This window comes from Syngnathus typhle, linkage group LG8, assembly GCF_033458585.1.
Source record: "Syngnathus typhle isolate RoL2023-S1 ecotype Sweden linkage group LG8, RoL_Styp_1.0, whole genome shotgun sequence".
Classification (NCBI taxonomy): domain Eukaryota; kingdom Metazoa; phylum Chordata; class Actinopteri; order Syngnathiformes; family Syngnathidae; genus Syngnathus; species Syngnathus typhle.
Genome location: NC_083745.1, coordinates 837,204 through 858,624, shown reverse-complemented (window position 1 = coordinate 858,624; position 21,421 = coordinate 837,204). Strand labels below are relative to the sequence as shown.

General features: G+C 46.1%; 1 protein-coding gene across 16 annotated transcripts in view; it reads right to left on the bottom strand.

Moving 5' to 3' along the window:
• The window catches only part of col13a1 (collagen, type XIII, alpha 1), a 40,627-nt gene extending 19,662 nt beyond the window's left edge, over positions 1 to 20,965 (bottom strand). For 12 of the 16 annotated variants that reach the window (XM_061285999.1, XM_061286003.1, XM_061286015.1 and 9 more), the window contains exons 1-5: positions 20,257 to 20,963; positions 16,647 to 16,716; positions 2,543 to 2,586; positions 1,306 to 1,332; positions 39 to 89 (exon numbers count right to left, since the gene is read on the bottom strand). In XM_061285999.1, the coding sequence (XP_061141983.1) occupies positions 39 to 89; positions 1,306 to 1,332; positions 2,543 to 2,586; positions 16,647 to 16,716; positions 20,257 to 20,529 (465 nt within the window). In that variant the 5' untranslated portion in view covers positions 20,530 to 20,963. Of the gene's footprint in view, positions 1 to 38; positions 90 to 1,305; positions 1,333 to 2,542; positions 2,587 to 16,646; positions 16,717 to 20,256 lie in introns of all 16 variants that reach the window. The other 4 variants (XM_061286011.1, XM_061286005.1, XM_061286004.1 and 1 more) reach the window with 3 other exon arrangements.
• Positions 20,966 to 21,421: the final 456 nt, after the last annotated feature.

Here is a 21,421-nt window from a genome sequence, read left to right as displayed (position 1 = left end):
TTTGCTTCAAGGCAAGAAAATGAAGTTCGCACACTTACAGGTGGTCCCCTTGGTCCAATGATTGACAGACCTGGTTCTCCTGGGGCTCCCTGCAGGACAAAACACAAATAGGAAGTAAGACACAGCAGTCATGAAAAGGTTGCAATACAACGGCCGCTCCAGACATGTGACACAATAAAGGTCCGTCCGTCCGTCCATCCAACCATCCAACCATCCATCCCGTCTGTCATAAATGCTCCAATAGTTTTGGCTTGCCGCATTTGCCTGCCTCTTACGCCACTTCCGATTTGCCTACACCTTTCAAGGATACTCGTGCGCTGGAGTTCCCAGGCTAACATTCTACGCACCGCCGACAAATCATTCGTTGAAATGAAAGGTACGCTCGTCATATTTCGAGGCGGGCGCACAGAGTGTACCTGCACTGAAATGGCATTTTCCCTGACGCCTCAAATCTCTAGTCCGCTCGCTAACTTAACTCTACCTCAGTTGACTGTGCAAGAGATGAGGTACATCCTGGACTGGTCACTTAGTCCATCTTAGGCCGGGCAAAAAAAAAAAAAAAAAAAGGAAGGCATTCACACTCGCATGCACGACGGAGAAATTTACAGTCAGTTAACAACACATGCATGACTTTTTATTATTTCACGGCAGAAGCAGAACACTGAAATGATCCGGTCAAGACGACAACAGCCAGATAGATCACATGAAGCCATTGTTGGAACTGTATCCGGAAGGGGCAGCGGACTCATCTAGTGATTCATCTCGCTTCCTTTTTCCATACATACAGGTCGCGCCTGTCTTCTCATCGTTTGGATGAGAGGATCTGATCAATGCGCACTGCCTGTACCATTCCATCAAACTGAGCCATCTGGCTAAACTCCGCATTTTAGTTCCTTCTTTCAAAGGCAAGGCAGGCCAGCCCTAGCAGGAGGTCAAAGGTGATCATCATCATCCATCAAATGCACATTATTTCTCAATCAATCATCACTTTGAATCAGAAAGGCATACAGTAGGGAAGCCATGTTGAGGTGTAAACAACTTTCTGTGACCGACCACTCCAAAACATCCAGGGGATGATGGCGAAAAGATGAGCTTACTTGAGTGGAACGGACAAGGCAACGTCACAAAGGAAAGGACATTGCGCACGTGCGATCATCGCAAGCAGACGCGGGAACATTCTTTAGCCATAGGAAAGCTCAAAATCAACACTTCATAGAGATCAGCACTCACAGCAAGTGATTGCTATGCACTCATGCAAATGGAAAGACAAATGTTAAAAAAGAAAAAAAAAAGAAGACAAGTTACCGGAAAGCCTGCCCGTCCAGGAGGACCCTGAAAAAGGAGTGAGAGAAATGATAGTACAAAAAAGGAAGAGTAAACATTACGTTGAACCAGACCAGGATAGCTCAAATCACGATGGAAAATATCCCGCCCAGCCCAGCTGGACATGCAATATAGACAGACAGGAGGAGCCCACTATTCGGTTGTGTTTCCATTCCATTGACAAACACAACACTTTGTTTTGATGACAAAGTCTCATGCAAGGACCGGTTTTGGATGAAAGCATGCAGCGTTTTGCCCTCATGCCCCTGCACAATGACTCATCTCAAGCAGCTGACGCCACATGGCTTGACTATATTGTCAGTGGCGATACATCCCATGTCAGCCTCCCTCCGTAGAATGCAACAAAAGGAGCTTTCCATTTTGCCCACTGACAAGTGGCTATTCTCTCCGAGCGGAGCGGAACCCAAATCAGTGGCAGAATGGGAGGCTAATTGGATGCAAGTCAGAACAGGAACTCTTGACTTGAAGTTCCAAGAAGCAAATAGATGGACGGGGGGGAGAGTATTCCCACGAATAATAGAACATTGCACATCAAGTACATGATTTCCATCAAAACAATACGACAGGACAATTATGCAATTTTCAACAAAGAGCTTTGCTCCAACTCTTTCCATCATATTATTGTCAATTAAAAGTATGTCATCTACAGTAGCCCAGATTCTATTCTGTGGGGCATCTTCTCTTGGATTGTTTCATTTGATTGGATTGTTACTGTAGACATTGGAAAAAATAACATCAGGATATTATTGTGAGACAGGGATGAATTCAAAGATCCTTTGAGATGCGAGTGTTACGAGTGCAGTGGAATGAGCTGCACTCGTAAATCAGGGCACCCGCCACTGGGATTATTTGGGGACATAAACTAACGAGTTCTTTTACAAGTTGGAACCGTTTCAGGTGGCATGTGAATGGTTAAAATGTCACTATTGGCCCATGACCAAAAAAAAAAAAAAGGACGTGCTGGAAAGCAACTTTGCTTTTTGCATATTCACAGCAGCCTGGTTTGCAGATTTCAATTTGTCTGTAAACATTTTTGGGGGTGATCATATTAGCAATGGAAAAATGATCAGTGACTTAAATGAGACAATGTGTGAGAAATACGTATTTCCCCAGGCTTATTTGTAATAGCAACTTCAGTTTGACAAGTCTGTTGAGCCACCCAAAGGCAGAGCGATAGCGTTACGTTACGTTACGTTACCCCACATGGATCACACGAGGTGTCTTGTCTACTTACTGGAGGTCCTGCAAAACAAAACAGAGAAGAGGGACATACATTTAGCGAGTGAGACATGTCGTCACAGCTTAGCATACTGTTCAAGTCAAAACGATTGTCGTTTAGGGGAGATTGCAAAATATATGGAGTGAGCCAACATAAACGACGTATGCTTCTTAGCCTTCAAATAATTCCTCCCTTGGAGAATGAATCGCAATTTGTAACAAAGCACTTGACAGACATGGCAATAGGACAAGCACAAAGAGTGAAAAGAGGCAATTCAAAGACAATTTCAGACAAATGTTCTTGCAATTGATAGCGGAAGGTGCAGCTCACACGAGCGTTCAAAACAAACATCTAGACGAGATTCCTGCTACATTCCGGGCCTGCCTTCACATCCTGTTGGCTCCATCGATCGAAGTGTTCACACGGGAGCCCGGCCGCCGGAGCCACACGTCCAAAGGCACGTTGGGACGCCAAAGACAACAGAGTTCAAATATAGTACAGAACGTGGCGGCGGCGGCGGCGCCTGATGAACGGCTTTGTGTGCGACAAGCACCGGGCGCAACATGAAACAAAACGCAAAGCCATAAACACACAAGAGCGGAGGATGTCGTTTGACTGCTCTGGTATCGTATGGATGCTAAATTTGCCCACTCCCTGGATTAATGCTGTCTCACACCTGTTCTTACCGCTTATGTAAGGGCACCGCAAATAGAAAGCAAATCTTGCACGCCAACATGGTGCTTTCATTGCCAAGCGTTTGTCTTGATCATTTATTGGTAACGTGCAATGTGCACAAACACGACTACTAGATTGAGAGAAGCGCACTCTGGAGGCACAAGTCGTCAGCAGCAGCCGCAACAACAACAACAACAACAACAACAACAACAACAACAACAACAACAACAACAACAACAACAACAGGGTAGCTGCACCCAATTGAAAGGTGCGCCCTTCCACTTCCATCGTTCCATCTCACCTGGGCATCCACCATTTCAATAGGCCACTTGCTATGTGCCCTCACTTGACGTTAGAATTACATATCTTCAAACAATGTCATGGGCAGATCATCAAAACTAAACTGGCTCAGTCCAATAAAATGGCTCCCGGAATAACCGGTGTAATCGAAACCAAAAAGCCACCATCCACTTTTCTCAGATTGCCTGCCTCCCTGCCTGCCTTAACAGTTGCTCCAGGGCAGGGCAGGGCAGGGCAGGAGGGCAGGGCAGGGCAGGTGCAGGTGCAGATGCTTCTTGAGTAGCTATCTAGGGGGGGGGTAAAAACAAATAAAAACTTGCTCTGGGGCGAGCACACAGGCACACGGACAGAAACTATAACAATATGCACATAATAAAACAACCGGGGACGGAACGTGACAGTACCTTTGTCAGACACACCCGATTGGCAGATTTTCTTGGACACCTGCTTGCAAGAGCAATTAAGTTTGATCCCTGTTTCTGCACACGCAAACCTTACTTAATAAGGCGAAAATCATAATTGCAGGGTCAAAAATAGAAAAATAAACAGAGCAGCTTTTTGTCCCTTCTTAATCCTTGTGACTCATTTTTGTTTTTCCCCCAAGAAGGGTGAGACCACAAAAAGCAGGCCTGCTAAAGACGTAGAAGGAAGTAATTACACAGCAGCCTTTTCAGTCCATCACTTCAAAGTTGGAAGTTGAGCAGAAAAGGAAGGCCCTATTAGCCTGACTTGAAATCCTTCACAGGAGGAGGAACGGAAGGCATTGATAAAAAGCAGCTCCATTTGAGTCTGGACACCTCCAACAAGCGTGGGACTTTGACGCTAACCTTGAGCTGCATATTCGCTTAAGTTTAGCATTCTCCGTCAAGCTCATTTAGACCTTGAGCATTCATATTATCCGTTGGAGAGCCTCGTTTAGTATATGCAAATGATTTGTGTCCGGCATTTGCATCTGCTTTAAGTTGGCTGGCTATTCCGCGTTATTATGAAAAAGCCAAAGAAAAGAAGCGAGTAAATACTAAAGAAGGAAGTGGCAATGTGGAACTGTGTGTGCGAGCTTTTGCTTCCTTAAAGCCTGGGAAAGAAAGCAATGGTTTACAAACAATTAGGCTCAAGATAAGTGCCACAGGATGGATGCTCCTCAGCACTAGCACTACTAGAACGTCAGGCCCTCTTTTTTCCGGGCTCCTCTTTCATTGACCTAATGCTGGGCTTGCATTCATCCAGTGTGACTTGTTCAGCTTTTTCTTTGACACATTGTCTCGGTCGGGACAGGCAGGAATTGGAAGCGCACAAAAGGCCTAATAGGGCCAGACCTCAGCCAGCCAAAACCTGCAAGAAAATATTGACAGTACATGGGAAAAATGGGAATACATAAAAGTGTCCAAGTAAGAGAGATGAGAGAGAAACGAGTTGGAAATCCTCAGCGTGGGGAAAAGAAGAAAAAGAAGCAAAAGGCCCGGGGGAAGCGACTCCTTGCTTGTTCCTTTGCGCCCACCCCACACTGTAATCCAAGAGGGGCCCCTCTAAAAGGCCACCACCGATCGGCCTGGGCTCTCTCTATCCATCCGTCATCCACGCTGAACTTCCTTTGCTTGATGTCATCAGCAAAAGGAAGTAGCAGAATGATGGCATGTCAATGAGAGAGCGTGCAGCGGAAAGCCAGAGACGCCGTTTGCAATTCATCTGCTCCAGCTTTTAAAATCATCAAGATTGACTCAAACGTATCCGGTGAGTTTTGGAACGCTTCCTCTCGGCTTGTGGCGGCTTGGGTACTGGATGTCTGAGGTGAAAGTGAGAGCTTGACAGTAGGAGAGGCTTAAGAACAAGGAGACGCAGGAACCAAAGAGTAGGGTTGGTTCGGGTTACGGGACAGCAGTAGCGTCTCGTCCACTCAACACGCCCTTTTGTGCCAGTTCCGGAAAAGTGCCTGAGTAGAGAGAGAGATGTGCGCTACTTTTTATCTCCACCAGTGCTGAAACTTTCAAATGATGTCCCACATGGAGGCATTTTTGGAACAGGCCCACGGGCTACCCTACCTGCTGCCTGTTGACAACTCGGACGAAGAAGCTGGAGTCTTTATGCAGTTGTACTGTGCCAGAAGGCTAATTGGGGGCTCAAAAGCCAGCAGCATTTTCAAATCCTGGAAAAGCATTCCAATCTGCACGGCACGCTCAAATGGCGCGGCCAAGACTGCGAGCACACACGCGCTGGATCGTTCCACTTAGCGTACGTTCAGAAAGGGACTCGCCGCTCACAGCCCCATCTGCCGGACTTGAACGACAGACAGAGCCGTGCTCTAACTAAAACCTTTCCGACGAGGGTGTTGACGTTGGCACGATGCCTTTTTGGGGGGCCAAGAAAAATGCATTTTGCCATTCATTTCACCGAGACAAGACTCTCCGCTAGTAAACATTTATGGCCCGTGCCCCTGCGCTGAATCAATCAGCAGAGCTAGCTCATGATAACATCCTAGTCAGACAGTGCAAGCAATAAATGGCACTTCCAAAGGGGCGCCACTGGCTTCCTGTCAGCCACGCTTTAGCAGCAGACTGTGAGCAAAATCCCACCTCTGGCCGGCCCGGCGCACTTCTTTCTTTTGCCGTTGACAAATGGGATCCCAGCCGAGGTTAAAACAACAAGAAGAACCCCTCGCCTATGGCTTCAAACAATAGCCTTTGCGTTGTGCTGCCTGGGGGCAGAGAACGGCGTCTGCTATTGTTAGTTTATTGTTTAGCACATATTATTATATCAATAACTGTGCAAGGAGGGAGACCAAGCCTAGGGCTTGTAAAGAGCTCCACTCCTTCTTGTCAGGTTGTGCGCTGCATCTCAAGGACAAGAAAGCGATGTGCGTCCCCTGTTTGACTTCACAATGGCCCTCTGTCAACTTGAAGACTGTGGTGTCATCAGGATTTTAAGAGGCGCGCACGGAACCTAGCATTAGCAGAAAGGGGAAGAAGTCGAGCTGCGAGGTATAAAAACAGAAGCTCAGACAGAGAGAGGAGGGGCCAAGCTAAGACTTCTACCATCTGTTGTAGAGGTTGAGCAAGTTCACACCCCACAAACAACATCCTACAGGTCTTTCATGTTAAAAACGGTCTGGCTTTCATCATTGCGGGGGGGAAAAATGAAATCATTTAACATGTGCGACAAAAAGAAAGATCACATGGCCTGTATTTGGGAACTGTAAGGAAAGCTGAGGATCTATCTTCCCTCCCATCCGTCCGTCCATCCACCGTCATACCACTTGCTTCCCATTCTTCTGATACAAATGAACCTCAATTTCATTCGTCCAAATAATCTAGAGGGTAGCAGGCTTTTAGATGTTGTTGTTTTTTCCCCAAATGAAACATTTTCAACAAATCCGGTGACGTGGAAGACATTCGATCCGGAGGAATCCAAGTGCGTCGTTTCTATTTAGCAGGGCATACTTGGCATACTCACTTCAATGTCATCTGGCCAGGCTTAGAATGGATGGATGGATGGGGGGAGGCTGTCATCACAGACATTAGTCAGCTGGGGCCACCTCTCACCATCAGCCATAACAAATGAATCACATACACCCAGAGAACTGATGGGGATAAACAATCCTTTCCAAACAACACACACACACACTCTGAGGAACCCACCTGAGTGCAACATGTTGCTTAAGCCTTGTTCAAACACATGAGCAGATGCACATCTCCTTTGCACAGAGATGTCAATTCTACCACGCGGAGATGGAGTTACCTATCATCAGCTCAGGTTATAGAGGAGGGCAAATCAAAAAGCAAAACTTCATTTGGACCAGGACCACGGAGAGTGCAAGTGAACGGAGAGCGCAAACGCCGTCAAAGTGTGCTTGGGACTTGCGTTAAATGTATGCAGAGTTTCAGGAAACACAGCATTACCTTTGTCATGGAGAGAAGACAATTTGAATCCAAATAAAAGTTCAACGTTCAAACGCGGCCCCTGCAGTTTTGTTCATATTCTTTCGGAGAGTGACAAGCAACATGCGGAGTGCGATTGCCTTTTGGCATTTCAATCAACCGCGCCAGTGGCTATTAGATGAGACCACCGCCATCAATCTTTTGGATATCTCACACTATTGCATTGAGCGAGACACAGCACAAAGAGGAGCATTGTGATGGTGGTGGTGGTGGTGGTGGTAAAGGCAACGCTGACAATGCTCTGCGGAGTGTCTCATTCTCCTCCCTCCCAATCCAAATAAGCACTCATGTCTGATGAGGGATAGTATGTTCACAGCAAAGACAAACCAAATGAAAAGCTCAATCACACCATGGAATCAGGTTTCATTTGGAGGAGCCTTAAATGAGGAAAGCAGGCTTGGCCACAAAAATGTCCCCCAACCCCCCTCCCAGCTTGGCAGAGTTATGACTGACAAGACTTTCTCAGATTTCTTCATCTCAACACCAGTGGCCCCTTCTAGACTTCCGTATGTTCTAACCTCATCCTGACCGAACCCCCCAAATCAAATCTGATCACAGTATCTTTGAACAAGTCGCCACAATGTAAAGATGCACATCTATAGGTCACCCAACTCAATTATAGATAGAAAGAAACCTCTGCAAATCCAGTTGAGGTTATTGATTTGAAATAGTTTTGTGCATGAGGTGGTGACTTTAAAGAAAATAGCCTGAGACTCAAATCGATTTGGATTTCTTTCATGACGGTTCATCGAATGCATGGCGGCCGCCGGCACAATGTAAAGTCAGTCCCAAGTTCTGGCAAAGGTAGCGTTTGCTTACTGTTTGACTTGAGTTTACCCACGCTTTGGATGTACGACATCCTAAAATCATCGGAAAGTGAGCGCGTGGCCTTTCTCTGATGTCGCTTACCATCGTGACGGACGGCCTTTGTCAACGTCGGGTGGTGAAAGTGAGTGTGAAGTGGCACTATGTCAAGTCAAAGAGCCAGGCTCATCTGTTAAAGCAAATAGTCTTGACGCTAGCGGGAAGCCTCCATAGGAATGGGAGGGAAAGCAGCATGGAGCGCTGTCAACTTGCTTTGAGCCCGCCCATACACTGACAAACACACATCAAGCGCCGGCCGAGGAGGCCATTCAGTCAAGGGCGAGCGAGCGAGCGAGCGAGCGAGCGAGCGAGCGAGTGGCCGTCACGTCCGGCACCATTGAAAAAGCCTATTTACGGAAGGGACATCAATGGCTGCGTAACAGCTAGTGAGCAAAGCAAAGCAAAGCAAAGCAAAGCAAAGCAACGCAAAGCAAACGCAACTGTCTGTCTGTCTGTCCCCTCTTTTGGCTATCTCTCATCTGTTTTCACTTATTCCGCTGCCTACCTCCCTCCCTCCCTCCCTGGTGCACTTTGGTTCCCAGCTGGGGAAGCCGTTGCGCACAGATGCTCTTTGTCATCATCTGCCCAAACAGACCACTCGGCAACAGGTTTGACCCATGTCCTCGAATACTCAGCCAGAGAGAGCATCCCCTCATAAAATCCAGCAAAAGAACATTCACATGGGGATCGCAGCCTACTACCGTATTTTGGACACAACGGCTTGTCACTCTCCTCTCAATTGCGCTACTTTCCACCGAGGAACGCTCGTCGTCGTTATTTCGTTCCAAGCTAGACAATGCCTGTCGTGCGTCTCTCAACTGCACGACAACAAAATGCAAATGCACAACAACCGCCTGTTGTGTAGGTGCCCAAACTCGTATGGTACTTTCCATATCAATGAGGCACGGGGTGCGCTTCAATCAAGTCCGTCTCATTTCTCAGCCGTTCTCCAACTTTTGACACGGCTCCGACTCGTTGCCGACTGACAGTTTCTGTCTGGAAAAGCCATAGAGCTCCCGCTACATTCCTAGGCTCACCTCAGAGACCTGGCGTGCTAACGTCTTTACAAGACAACATGGAGCAATGTCCAAATGCGCCAAGTTGAGCAAAAAATCCAATGGGCTCAAGGAAACAATGGCACAATCAGTCAAAGTGGCATCCTTATCCATTAACCGTGCCGTGTCGTCGTATCCATGGAGCAAGTGGTTGGAGTGCACCGGTTCGCCGTCAACGTGGTAAGAGTAGGCCATTGCAACAAATCAAAGAAACCGACAAAGGTCCCGTTTACAACTCAGACAAACGCGCATTTAATCCCAACTGGGAATCTCACATTCACGCAAGACACATTGATGACGTACGTACGACCCTCGCGAGCACATTCGAACCCTCATCTGCGTCAAACAACAACAACAACAACATCTTCTTACTTGGGGAGAAATGACGTGCATCTCACGCTAACTTGGCTTTGTTGTTGTCAATAGCCAGTAGTCCAGGCAAACCAAATTGTTGGATTCCAGTCCGACAATGACAATTTGAGAAAGACAATGGTTTCTTTCTTTTTGGTGCAAGCTTGTCAACGTCAAAAGGTGGCAAACATCCAGATTGGAGGTCAAAAAGACAATGCTACACGTACGATTGGATAGCTCCACTTGTGGTTGAACATTGAAGCCATTTCTGGCACACATCCTCCCTCTCCTGTATTCCAGGTTGTAGGTTTCATCTTTCAGCATTCCTCGCTTCTTTCACAAAGCCAAATGTGCCGAGCGCTCTTCCAGCAACCAAATATAAACACGGTCTGCAGAAATTCAATAACAGTGGGATAGCCACACTTGGGAAGCAGACAGAGTTCCCAAAGTATACTGGACGGACGGACGGACGGACGGACGGACGGGATGGCTGCGCGCTTCTATTCAATCCACAAACCTTTCATTCTATTTCTGTCATCAATCGCTAAATTGGTAAGCTAATGGAAAACGACTTCAATCTTCTTGGCCTTGATGTTAAATGTGGGCAAAAGAGACGAAAACATTGCCTAGTTACTGGAGCGGAAGACATTGGTTTTTATCTCTTTTTTTTTACAGGCAGACATGTACCATTTCTCACACTCTTGCTTTTCTGACCAGCTCAAGCGTGATGGAGAGCAGATGGCCATTCCTTGGTTAACATTCAGATCTCCTCTTTTTCACTCATGTCACTAATCAATCATTTAACACTTGGTAGTAGAGTCACACACTTGTTTCATAGAAAAACAACGATGGGTGCTGATCGTTTGACTTCATTTCCGTCTGGCCCAAATGTCAGACAAGCGCAGCTCTCGGGTTGGGGGAAAAACAACAACAACAAAAAAAGAGATTTTTCATTTTTCCGTTAAATTCCAGCTCGATATAGTGATTACATTTGTTCCACATGAATAGCCAACTCCGGTCACAAATGCCAATCGCCACTCAAACGTACTTGTCACTTACCCATCGGCAGTGATTAGCATTGTTGTGTCCCGCACGAGATTGAAGATATTTTTGGAAGTAGTCCGTAGCTACTGATCTAAAAAAATGTCTCCAATGTCTGGGGATGATTATTATTATTATTATTATGTACGTATGTCCGTATGTATATGAGCTGCAGTTGCTGTCAGAAGGCTGCCTTTTCTCTATGGCCGTCATTGTCAAGGCATCGTCGCGTTGGCACACTTTCTTGGCAATATCTTTCATCGGAACGAGGCGCAAAATCAAATGTCAAACGTCACTCGCATTCATAAAGTCAATTGTGCATAATACGCGGCGGCCCCGTTAAAAGAGCAAAGAGTCTCGTGGTTGACTTGTGCTACCTCCTGACCTACTCTTTCAAGGAGCCTTAATTACACTTGAACCTTAAAGGTGCTGCATGACCTTCTGCAAATGAGCTACCGCAATTTTAACTACCATGACTACTGCTCTCAAGTAACCAGCTGAGGTCTAAGAATCAAGGAGAAGGAAAAAAAAAAAAGAAAATCTAGATTCAAGACTCCGGTCCAAAAAATGGAGAGGAAATGTGCTGTTTCTGGCAGGCCGCCCAGCTCTGTTAACATAAGAGTGTGCTCCCTGTCGGTTTGTTCAATTACTCCGGTACCCACAGGATGTCTGGAACAAAGCAGCATGCGTTCACACACACTCTGTGTGTGTGGGTGCATGTATATTTGTATAGCCGCAAATTCCACTCACTCTTAATCATGAACAGATTATTAACAATTTTATGATTATAATGAGACCAGAATTATACAACCTGCATGATAATGTCATTGGACAAATCAAACTTCATTTATGAATAATAGTAAGGCATCATCGGAGGAGTTGTGAGCACTTTTACAGCAAGAAGGTGTTTTGGGGTTGGCTTTTCGTAAGATTTGAACGTCGGGGTTCTCTCCGGGTACCCTGACTTCCTCGCACAATGTCAACGTAAGCTTATTTCAAGGCTCAGAAGGCGTGAATGCCAGTGGCAATGACCTCGCACCCAAAGCGGCCGTTGACGCAGGACCGTTTGGAAAGCCGGTATTTTGGGGGGCTTGCCCGTTCCAAGGAAAAACGAGACGGTGCTTTTTTCTTTTTTAAGCTTGAAACAATTCCGTTAGCGTTGGTGTCCATACACTAAAAATGGCACACCTTTCAAAAGCCTTGACTGTATTCACCGTTTTGTATCGGTGCTCTTGGACGTGTCACGTTAAAGTGAACATTTGAGTTTTGGTGCAGCCCAGTCAGTCACCCTCAACAACTGAACTGCCGTACACGAGTCATGCTCATGCTCATTTGGAGCGGCCAATGATAATGCCAGTTTCGCCTCAAAGGTTCCTCACTCACTCACTCACTCACTCACTCACTCACTCACTCACACACACAATTGTAAGTTATTGACACGAGAGTAAAGCATCTCAATCCAGTGAGTGATTGAAAGTGACATTTCTTTCAATTCTAGTCAACCTGTGTTTCAGAGGGCAACAAAACACAAAAACGGTGTCAGTAAGTCTGAAGCTTTGCAGGGCTGCAGGCCAGTTTGCCAAGACAGCTGGCCTCCATTTGGAACTTCTTCTCCCATAAGGTCCATAATTGGACTACAGTAAGCGCTGTGCAGCGACCAGGGAACGTCACACTCGGTTACGTCTAATTTCCCGTTGATGTACGTATTTACGTATCTCGTGCTTTGCTGAAATGCCCGTTTGCTTCTGGTCAGCCTGACAACGATGCTTTTTCCGAATAACCTTAGGGGAAACGCATTCATTACATCAGCGAGAAATCAATGTGCGCTCCGAATCCCATTTGGGCTATTTAGAAGAGAAAAGTCATTGTGTGCTCCCCAAAGTGCGGAAATTCAAATTGGAGAAAATGCCCAAGAGGGTCTGTAAAAACATTTGTGAGTTGGCTGTGAACACTCTCCAAACAAGATACTAACAAGTTTAATGGCGTGTCGTGTTTAAGAGAGCTGCAATAGTGGGAGCAAGAGATCAGGTGGCGGAATGCTCACTACAACTTTTTTTTTATGAGGAAACCAGATGGTGTGTTTTCCTCGCTAATCTACCGCACCTCACCTCCTCCGACGGACGTCAGTCATCCTTGTTCAACATGGCCAGATTGCATTCATTTAGATTCAGGTTTGGAGATCTCCTCATTTCCATCAAACTGCGATTGAAGAAACGGAACTTTGTCTGTCCGCCCGTCCGTCCGTCCCTTTCACCGCGCTAACATTTACCTCAAACTGCCGGCAGTAGAACAAACCTGAAAAAGCCGATAAACAAATACAGGCTGCCAGCTACATATGTCTCTCACTGCCGTGCAATGAAGGGATACATGGATGACAGCGAAAAGGACATTTTAAATGGCGTCATGAGTTTCATTTGTTCCATGAATTCAATTTTTGGTCGTTCCATGAATTCGTTTCAGCCCATTCCTGCCCCGATGCTAAAACTTGTGTCATCAGTTGTTTGAATGAGGGGAGGCATTTGTAGTGCCATTCTGATTCCTCAATGACCTTGGTCCACCTTTGAGCTGTCCAGTGGCTTCCTTCTCCCCATCTCTGGCTGCCACATTCCTCCAATTACGGCCGCACACTGGCAGCTGCACTGTAAACTTATCGTGAGTAAAGAAAGGGGATCTGCTGTGCTCTCTTCCTGTCAGCACACATATGTCAAGGTGAACTTGGGGGACTCCTTAAATAACCCACACCGTGACCCCCCGGCACCGGCAAAAATCAAGGAACCAGGTTGCAACGGTCTCTCATAAACATCACATTTTGGAAGGAATTCTTAGTATTTGCAATAACTCAACTTTGCAAGCTTCTTTCTCAACGTGTTGATTACAATTGGTGCATCACAACATCAAGCTCCTGCCACCATGGAAAATTCCAATTGGATGAATGCTAAATCTTGCCAAATCTGCGGAATCTTCAATATTCACATCAACCGCAGGGACCGACCGGCAAAGAGGATGTACCAGGCATGGGCCATATCAAAGTTTAGATTGATTCTATATATTAACTTCAACCTTCATGACATTGCATGTCAAGTGCAGTGCATCAAAGTAGCCATGTGTGACTTTCTCATGCTTCTAGCTAACATAGTCAGCAGTTATTGTATGGGCCACGAAAGAAAGACTCGGCGGCGGCGGCGACAGCGGCGGCGGCGCCTTTGAGGGCCGGCCGGAATGGCTCCCATTCTCAAGCTCTGCTTTTAGCAAAGTTCCTTTCTCACATTATTGCAAACATGTCAAGCTCAGTGTTATTCCTCTCGGGCATGCTCACCTATGATGTAAAGCTATACAAAGCCACCTTTGCAATAAATAGGATTCAACGACATCAATACTCAACATCATACTCGTACTTCAATTCATTTCTTGTTTGTTTGGTGAATTAGCAGGGATAGATAAGGATTGCAGGGCTGTCACAAAAAAACTCACCAGTTTGTCCGTGAATAACGCACGCAGTAAATAGTCCATCTTAAACCCACCGTACTCGAAAACGCCTTGGCCTCCGTGGGCCATCGCAAAAACAAACATACAAACAAACAAAGCAAAAAGACAGCTGGCGACGGACGCACTGTGGTCCCATTTATGAATGAAGAACAACGACGTTCATAATCTGTCCGTCCGTGATGACATTTTTGAAAAGAAATGGCATGACACCACTTCTAGCAATACTTTGACATCTAATTCCAGCAGGCATAAAGTTGAGTCTACACTTCAGCGCCAAATTGTTAGGTATGCCGGTATGCGCATGTAAAGCAAAACAAGATTGCCGTAATGGCACCGAGAGATCAAGTGAATTCCCAAACAAATTGCATCAAGGCTTGCGTTGGGAGGAAACTCACCATGTGCTAGTTCTAACCGTGTCTGAATATACCTATATTAGAGGCTAAAATGAAGATATTTATAGCTTGGCGATTTGTCTCGAGAGTAAACGAGCACCCGGCCGGCCGGCGGCGGCGGCGGCGGCGGCGGCTATGTATTGCAATATGACTTGAAGACTATCCAATGTGTGGTATTGTACCTTGGAGCGGTGTGTTTTGCACGGCTGCTACATTTATAGTCCGAGATGATGTTACCACTTTTGATCATCTGTCACTGGAACCACTTCTTTCCTTTGCGCTGGACTTATTCATTGAGGATCCTGTCTCCATCAAGGCACCGCAGTTCTGCCCTCTCGGTCACCGGGCAATGCCAAGAATCAAAAGGATGCCATTCGTGTGCCACTGCGGATGACTGGCAGGAGCCAGGTGGGCAACGCTTCCTACCATCGACTGCACCAGGAGAATCACACCGACACTCTACTCTCCAACTTTGGATCATTATTCTTAGTGGCTTTAATGCACTCCTTTTGAAAAGCAGGTTACTTGTGAGCACATCTGAATCAGCACGAGCCATTGCATACTCATTTCCAATCTGATTTGAGAGCTAAAAAAGAGATGACGAATGAAGAACGACAAGAAAATGATGACGTACGTATACGTAGCCTATTCAGTACGCATGTCACGGCACCAAGTTACACATGTACGTACTCTTTATGCCGTGACGCCACCAATATGGGCCTTGTTTACAACATAGGTAGGAGCAAAATCCTCCCTCACACACCCGCTATTGTTCTCTGGGGAGACACAGAAAGTCGCGAGAAGCCGTAAAAGCATCTGCTTGGCTTGGACTTAAAGACTGCTGCCGCACCTGCAGCGAGCCGAGACGCTCTTCTCAAGCCAATTGCTACGTGAATGGGCCGACCCGCACACACTTGGCACCGCGTTGGAACGCTCGCATCCTATTGACAAGACCAATTAGCGCTAATGTGTTGTGTTGTTTCCTACAGCACTGGCTGGCTGGCTGCGGGACTCGTGCAAACTCAGTTTTGCACACACAATACAAGAGTGGCAAATGGCTTCTATGAAACGTCATTCAGGAACTCAAATAGTGTGACTTTTGTAACTTGGATTAAAAATGTGCTTTTAGACAGGGCGTTTCTCAGTAGTCTGCATTTCTGTGGCAATGAAAGCCAATTTGGAAAAAAAATATCTATGTGGGTCTGGTTGTCCCCCACCCCGAGATCTTTAACCGCTGGCCTTCTTATAATAAATACTTTGATAGGTCTCACGGAGGACTTGGAGCTAAAAACGTTTGGAGTTCTAAAAGGCAACTCCTGCAAAACATCTTATTCGCTTACTTGCATAATCATTTGGTTAATAGCAATTTCAGCTATATTGCATTCTTTTCTTTTTCATCGAATACTCTCTTCCTTCCACGTGGCCGTCAGGTTTCTTTACGATACGACAAAAGACGGGTCAAACGATGTCACTATTTGAAATGAGATTCCATTCGTCATTCAGCCATTCTGCGTTGGATTGCACAGTCAATCACGCCACATCCAACCAGACCACAGAGTTGGGAGCATTTTCGGGAAGCGTCAAAATAGTTCATTTTCCAAAAACGCTGCTTTTGCAAAACTAAGCAGCAAAGCAATCCATCCGTCCATCCATTGTCTGAACTGCTTTATCCTCGTATGGGTTTTCACTCAACTGGTTGGGAGCGCACACAAGCATTCCCAATCACACTTAAGGACAATAGCGAGTCCTCACGTAACCTTCCATGCACCTTTTCTGAATGTGGGCTGAAACCGGAATATTCGTCATAGACATTGTTTGAGTCCGACTGACCAAATGAAGATGTCACCGGACGTCAACCGTGAGAGACCCCAATGCCCCAGTCCTGCTTATTGTGGATCGAAAACCGAAGCAAAAAATGATGCACAAAGACTTCCTGTGTACTCTTAGAGTTTCTTCAGACAAGGCAAAAGAATGGAGGGAAACATACCTGGAGGACACAAGCAGCTGTAAGGAGCTTCCCTCACTTCTCGCGTCTTTGGTAATCGCGCTGCAAGTTTCTGCGTGTGGGAAAAAGAAAGAATGAATCCAAGTCAAGTCAAGTCAAGTTGATTTGTATAGCCCTAAATCACAAGCAGTCTCAAAGGGCTTCACATAGACAGAAATGGACAATTATTCTCAAAGCATCCCCTGGTCTTAAGATCCCAAAATCCAATTTGATTAAGCTAGTCATCTTTATTTGAACTGTTCAGTAAGGGAAACAAATCTTGAAGTCCTTTCTGCATATCAAAGTCTAATAGTTGACCTGATTAGAAGTGCAAATGTCTGCCTTTGATTTGACCCCAAGCAGAATAGAAAAGCATGCAAGTACTCCAAAGCATAGCGCTCAGGAATGGCAGCATGCGCTCGCTGTGTGTTTAGAGGCTGGCGACAGGTGCTGAAGCCCAAGCCGAGCCGAGCCGAGCCGAGCCGAGCCGAGCCGAGCCGAGCCGAGCCGAGCCGAGCCAAGCCAAGCCAAGCCAAGCCATGCCATGCACACACTCTCGCCACTGTCTCTTACAGTTCAACGGTGCCTCTTAGTATCTCAGTCTGGCGCACCGTGGTTTGATCAACAAAAGAGACAAGACTTTCAAAGGTTTCGGTCTGAAACTAAAGGACGCTTGGCGAGTTGACTTCAGGGAAGGCTGCTAATACGTTCACACAGATGAAAACTTACTCTGTGTGTGTGTGGGTTCAAATGTTGTTGAGGGTAATGGAATGTTAAAAGGGATTGCAGATGTTAAAAAAAGAAGAAAAAATATCAAAATATCTGTTGAAGAATGCACCAGCAAGATTTCGGAAAGTCTTTCTTAAACAAAATGATGGTTTGTTGCAAAACAAATCCATTTATTCATGTTGAGGTATATTTGTATCCAAATATTTCTCTATTCAGTATGACACAAACTTGTGAAAGTGTTAAAAGCCCTTGAAACTTTCTTGACATTGGCTGACTTTTACCATCATTAAGTGGCTTTTCCTTGTCCGCTTTAAATCTTGACAATACAGTAAATACAATTGGCAGCACGCCTGCTTCGTCTCAAGCTCCAAAGTCATTTTGTGACCCCTATTACATAAGGAATGTATGCGTGGGTGGGTGGTGTTGTGCGTGTCTCGATGAATGTGTGTTGTTGTTTTTTTATACGTGTGCAATTAACTGTCTCCTGATGGAGCGCAGAGCTATACACTTTTACTTGAGTGTACGGTTTGCGGTCTGCTTTCTGATTAGAATGCGTCATGTCGACTCCTAAACAGCCACACACAAACACGTGCCAAGTTTTTGCGTTTGTGAGGTCTATGTAAAGCAGAGTTGCTTCTCAGTATAGCGAGTGACGGCTCCGTGGGGAGCTAGCTGTGTGGTTAAACCAGTGCAGCGGGAAAGAGTCTTTTTCACTTTTCTTCACCTCAAATGCGGTGTGGTGTGGTGTGGTGTGGCGTGGCGGGCGTGCGGGCGGGCGGGCGGGCGCTCCCAGCAAGCATCTGCGCTCACTATGACTTTTGCCATGTCTGCACAAAGCACTTCTTGAATGATTGGAAATGGGGCCAGGGCAGGAGAAGGTCAGGAGGGCACAAGGTTTTTTGGGTGTTAATAGTGAGGACATGGCTCTATTTATCTTCATGACTGTGAATATAAATAGAAGGTCTATATTGTCATTGCGGGCTGTGCATCCAATCACTCAATCAATCAATCAGTCGATTGGAATTCTGCTCCTTCAGAGAACTTTGCTCTAATTAATTAGCCCAGCTTCTTCTAGTGTTTTCATTTGATGTTAAAAATTGGCCGCACTTGCAGTAACCACAGTGCATCAATTGGAGAATGGCGGAAAAGTACAGAAAGGAAGCACCCCCACAAGTTGACGACACGGTCACAGTTGTACCTTGTATCTTCCGATGCAAATCAGAGAAGACAATCATAAATACATGGTACACTTACAACCAGAACGATAGGTATATCATATATATATTGACATCTATATCAAAGCAGAAGTCTTGTTTTTCCACAGCAATCTTGTGTTGCAGCTGCACAGTCTGGCAAAACAACTTGACCTGCATCTGGCAATGGAAATTGAACATTGGTCCAAGTTCCACAGGCAGCCGCCACCTTTCCAAGATGAAATCTTCCCGACACACCTCTATTTGACTTGTAATCACCATTTCAAACTGAAACAGTCGTTCATTGAGACAGTCACAGTCTTGGCTATATCATTACAAGCAATTGAAATAGTAGGTGAACAAGAATCACCTTCAGCATACACTAGATCCATGTTAGATAGGAGTCGTGGAGGCTAAAATGGCACTAGGATTGCCTATCAACAGGTTGGGGACGGCCAGTTCAACCTCAAAAGCGTGGCCCTTATGGGAAACTGTTGAAAACTTCACAAACAAATGGACGCTTGACCTGTGTCCTGCAATAGATGGAGCGTTCAAGTTCCTCTGTGCTCAAAGTTCACAAAGTTAGGAACACCTGTGTGGAAAATACTGCAAATGAGTTCAAAAGCAAGCAAAAAAAAAAAGCCAACGACAACCCTCATGTGTTTAGGTGAAAGTAACAGTCAAGGGTCTTTCTATGAAAGGCTCCATCTGGTTTTGCCCCATTAATAATGACCATGTATACGCACAAAGATAAACAAAAAAGGCCTTGCATTGCAGTGCAGTGCAGTGCATTGCCTTGGCCATGCATGTCTGCAGATGAAGGAGATTCTCATCACTCTTGGCCTCGCTAACACATTTCCACAGCTCTTACTAGATCATCAAATTCAACTTCAAAACCAAATTCTAATTGCGTTCATTAGGAATACAAATGATCAAATGCATTTTTCCCAAAGTGGCAAGAAGGAAGAGTGTTGACGTCTGTCATTGAAATGCGTTTGACTTGCTTTTGCATTTCTTGATCGCAATGCAGCCACTTTGGAGCTTTGAGCTCACCTAGAGAGAGCAAATGCCCGCTGGTGAGAAAGCAGTGGGGTGAAGTGGGGGGGTTAGGGTTAGGGTTAGGGGGGGGGGGGGGGGGGGTGAGAAAGCTATAGAGGCAGAGAAGAAAACAGAAGACTTCAATCACTCTTCAAAAGCTTGTTAGTGTAGCTGTGCAAGTGGTCAATAAAAGGAGCAACACATGTGAAGCAACCACAGCCAAGGCAGATGAACAGTGACAGTCCTCATATAATGAATACAGGATTTCATCTGCCAAATTCGTTCAAGCTCAATCATTTGGGCACATCAAGTGTGCCTTAAAGATTCTTTTCCAGAATAAAGGTCTTTTTTTTACAACACAAGCTACCCTACAATAGAAAGGATATCACTACTCATTTGTTTTGAAACAAACCATCCCTTTGTTAACACTACACCGACACTATTTGATGTCTTTTGAAATGCTTTACGAAGCACGCTTGGACGATAGATCAAGAAATGCTTTTTTTGGGACTCATTTTAGTCTCACTTCCAAAGTCTTTGATACGTATGAGAACCAACAACCCAATTCAATTTGCAACCTTTTCATTTCCAAATTAAATGAGCATAGTTTGGTTCTGAGAAGACCTCACTGGGGAAGTGAAGCAAGCACCCACCTTGTCCAGGATTTGGTCCAGTCTGTCCAAAATAAGGGGCTCCACCTGCTCCATCCAGGCGGAGAGGTGCTGCTGCTCAAGACTTACTATCCTGGACTGCAACGCCGTGGTCCGCACACAAAAGCCAATGCATATTCCAACACATAGCAGAGATACTGCCATGCAAAAGCTTACGGAAGAAAAAGCGCTCCACTTGTCCCACTTGAGCTTTTGGGAAGGGTTCTTTTCGAGCTTTTCGCTGGTTTTCCCAGCGTCTGTCCACTTCTGCTCCATTTCCACTTCCAATCTCTTTTGTCCACTTGAGAGGCAATCAACTCAACAGGAACCAGTAGAGAATATCTTGCTGGCTTGCCAACCTCTTGCCTCTAATCAATGTTTTAATTGAGACCTGAGGTGAGCAACTATAGGAAACTTGGAAAGAAATCCATGTTGGGCCTCCTTATGGGTCAGAGATGCTCCTGACGGCGCTTACAGATGGAGCGGTTGTCATCTCACTTCCACTCTGAAGCTTGTGAGCAAGAGAGAGGCCGGCCGGCCGGCTGTGTGTGTGTGGCGCAGCGCAGGTCTTCTGGCAGTGCAGTGCAGTGCCGTGCCGTGCCGTGCCGTGCAGCCTTGTACAGTGCAGTGCAGGGCAGTGCGCCTTAGTGTAACCTGAGCCAGCGTCTCTCCTCTCCTCTCCTCTCCTCTCCTCTCCTCTCTCTCTCTCTCTCTCTCTCTCTGCCTGCCTCAGATGCTGCACGCTCCTCCTCCCTGGCCGTGCAGGGCTTTAGGTTAAAAGCCGGGGCGGGATTCCGTCGTGCCCCCTTTCATGTGCCGGGTATTTTTAGGGGACGCAAAGCAGCAACTGCTGGGTCTGCTGACCGGACTGCTGTCATCCAACCAAACCAAAATGCAAATGGCTCCCACTTCTTTAGAAGAGTGGTGCCGTGATGGTTCGTTCGGCCAAGTAGATTTTGATTGCTCTTCGTGGTGCCCGATGAACATGGCTGCACACGTCGTAAATGTCATTGCTACTGCCACGGTCTTTTGCTTTGTATGCTTATTCGGCTTTTTCAGTCCCTAGAGAAAAAGGCTTTCCTGCTATGATGGCAGGAGACTTTCTTTTTTTCCCCCCCATCAACAAAGGCCACATACGTTCATTGGGAGTGCAGATTAGAAATAATAA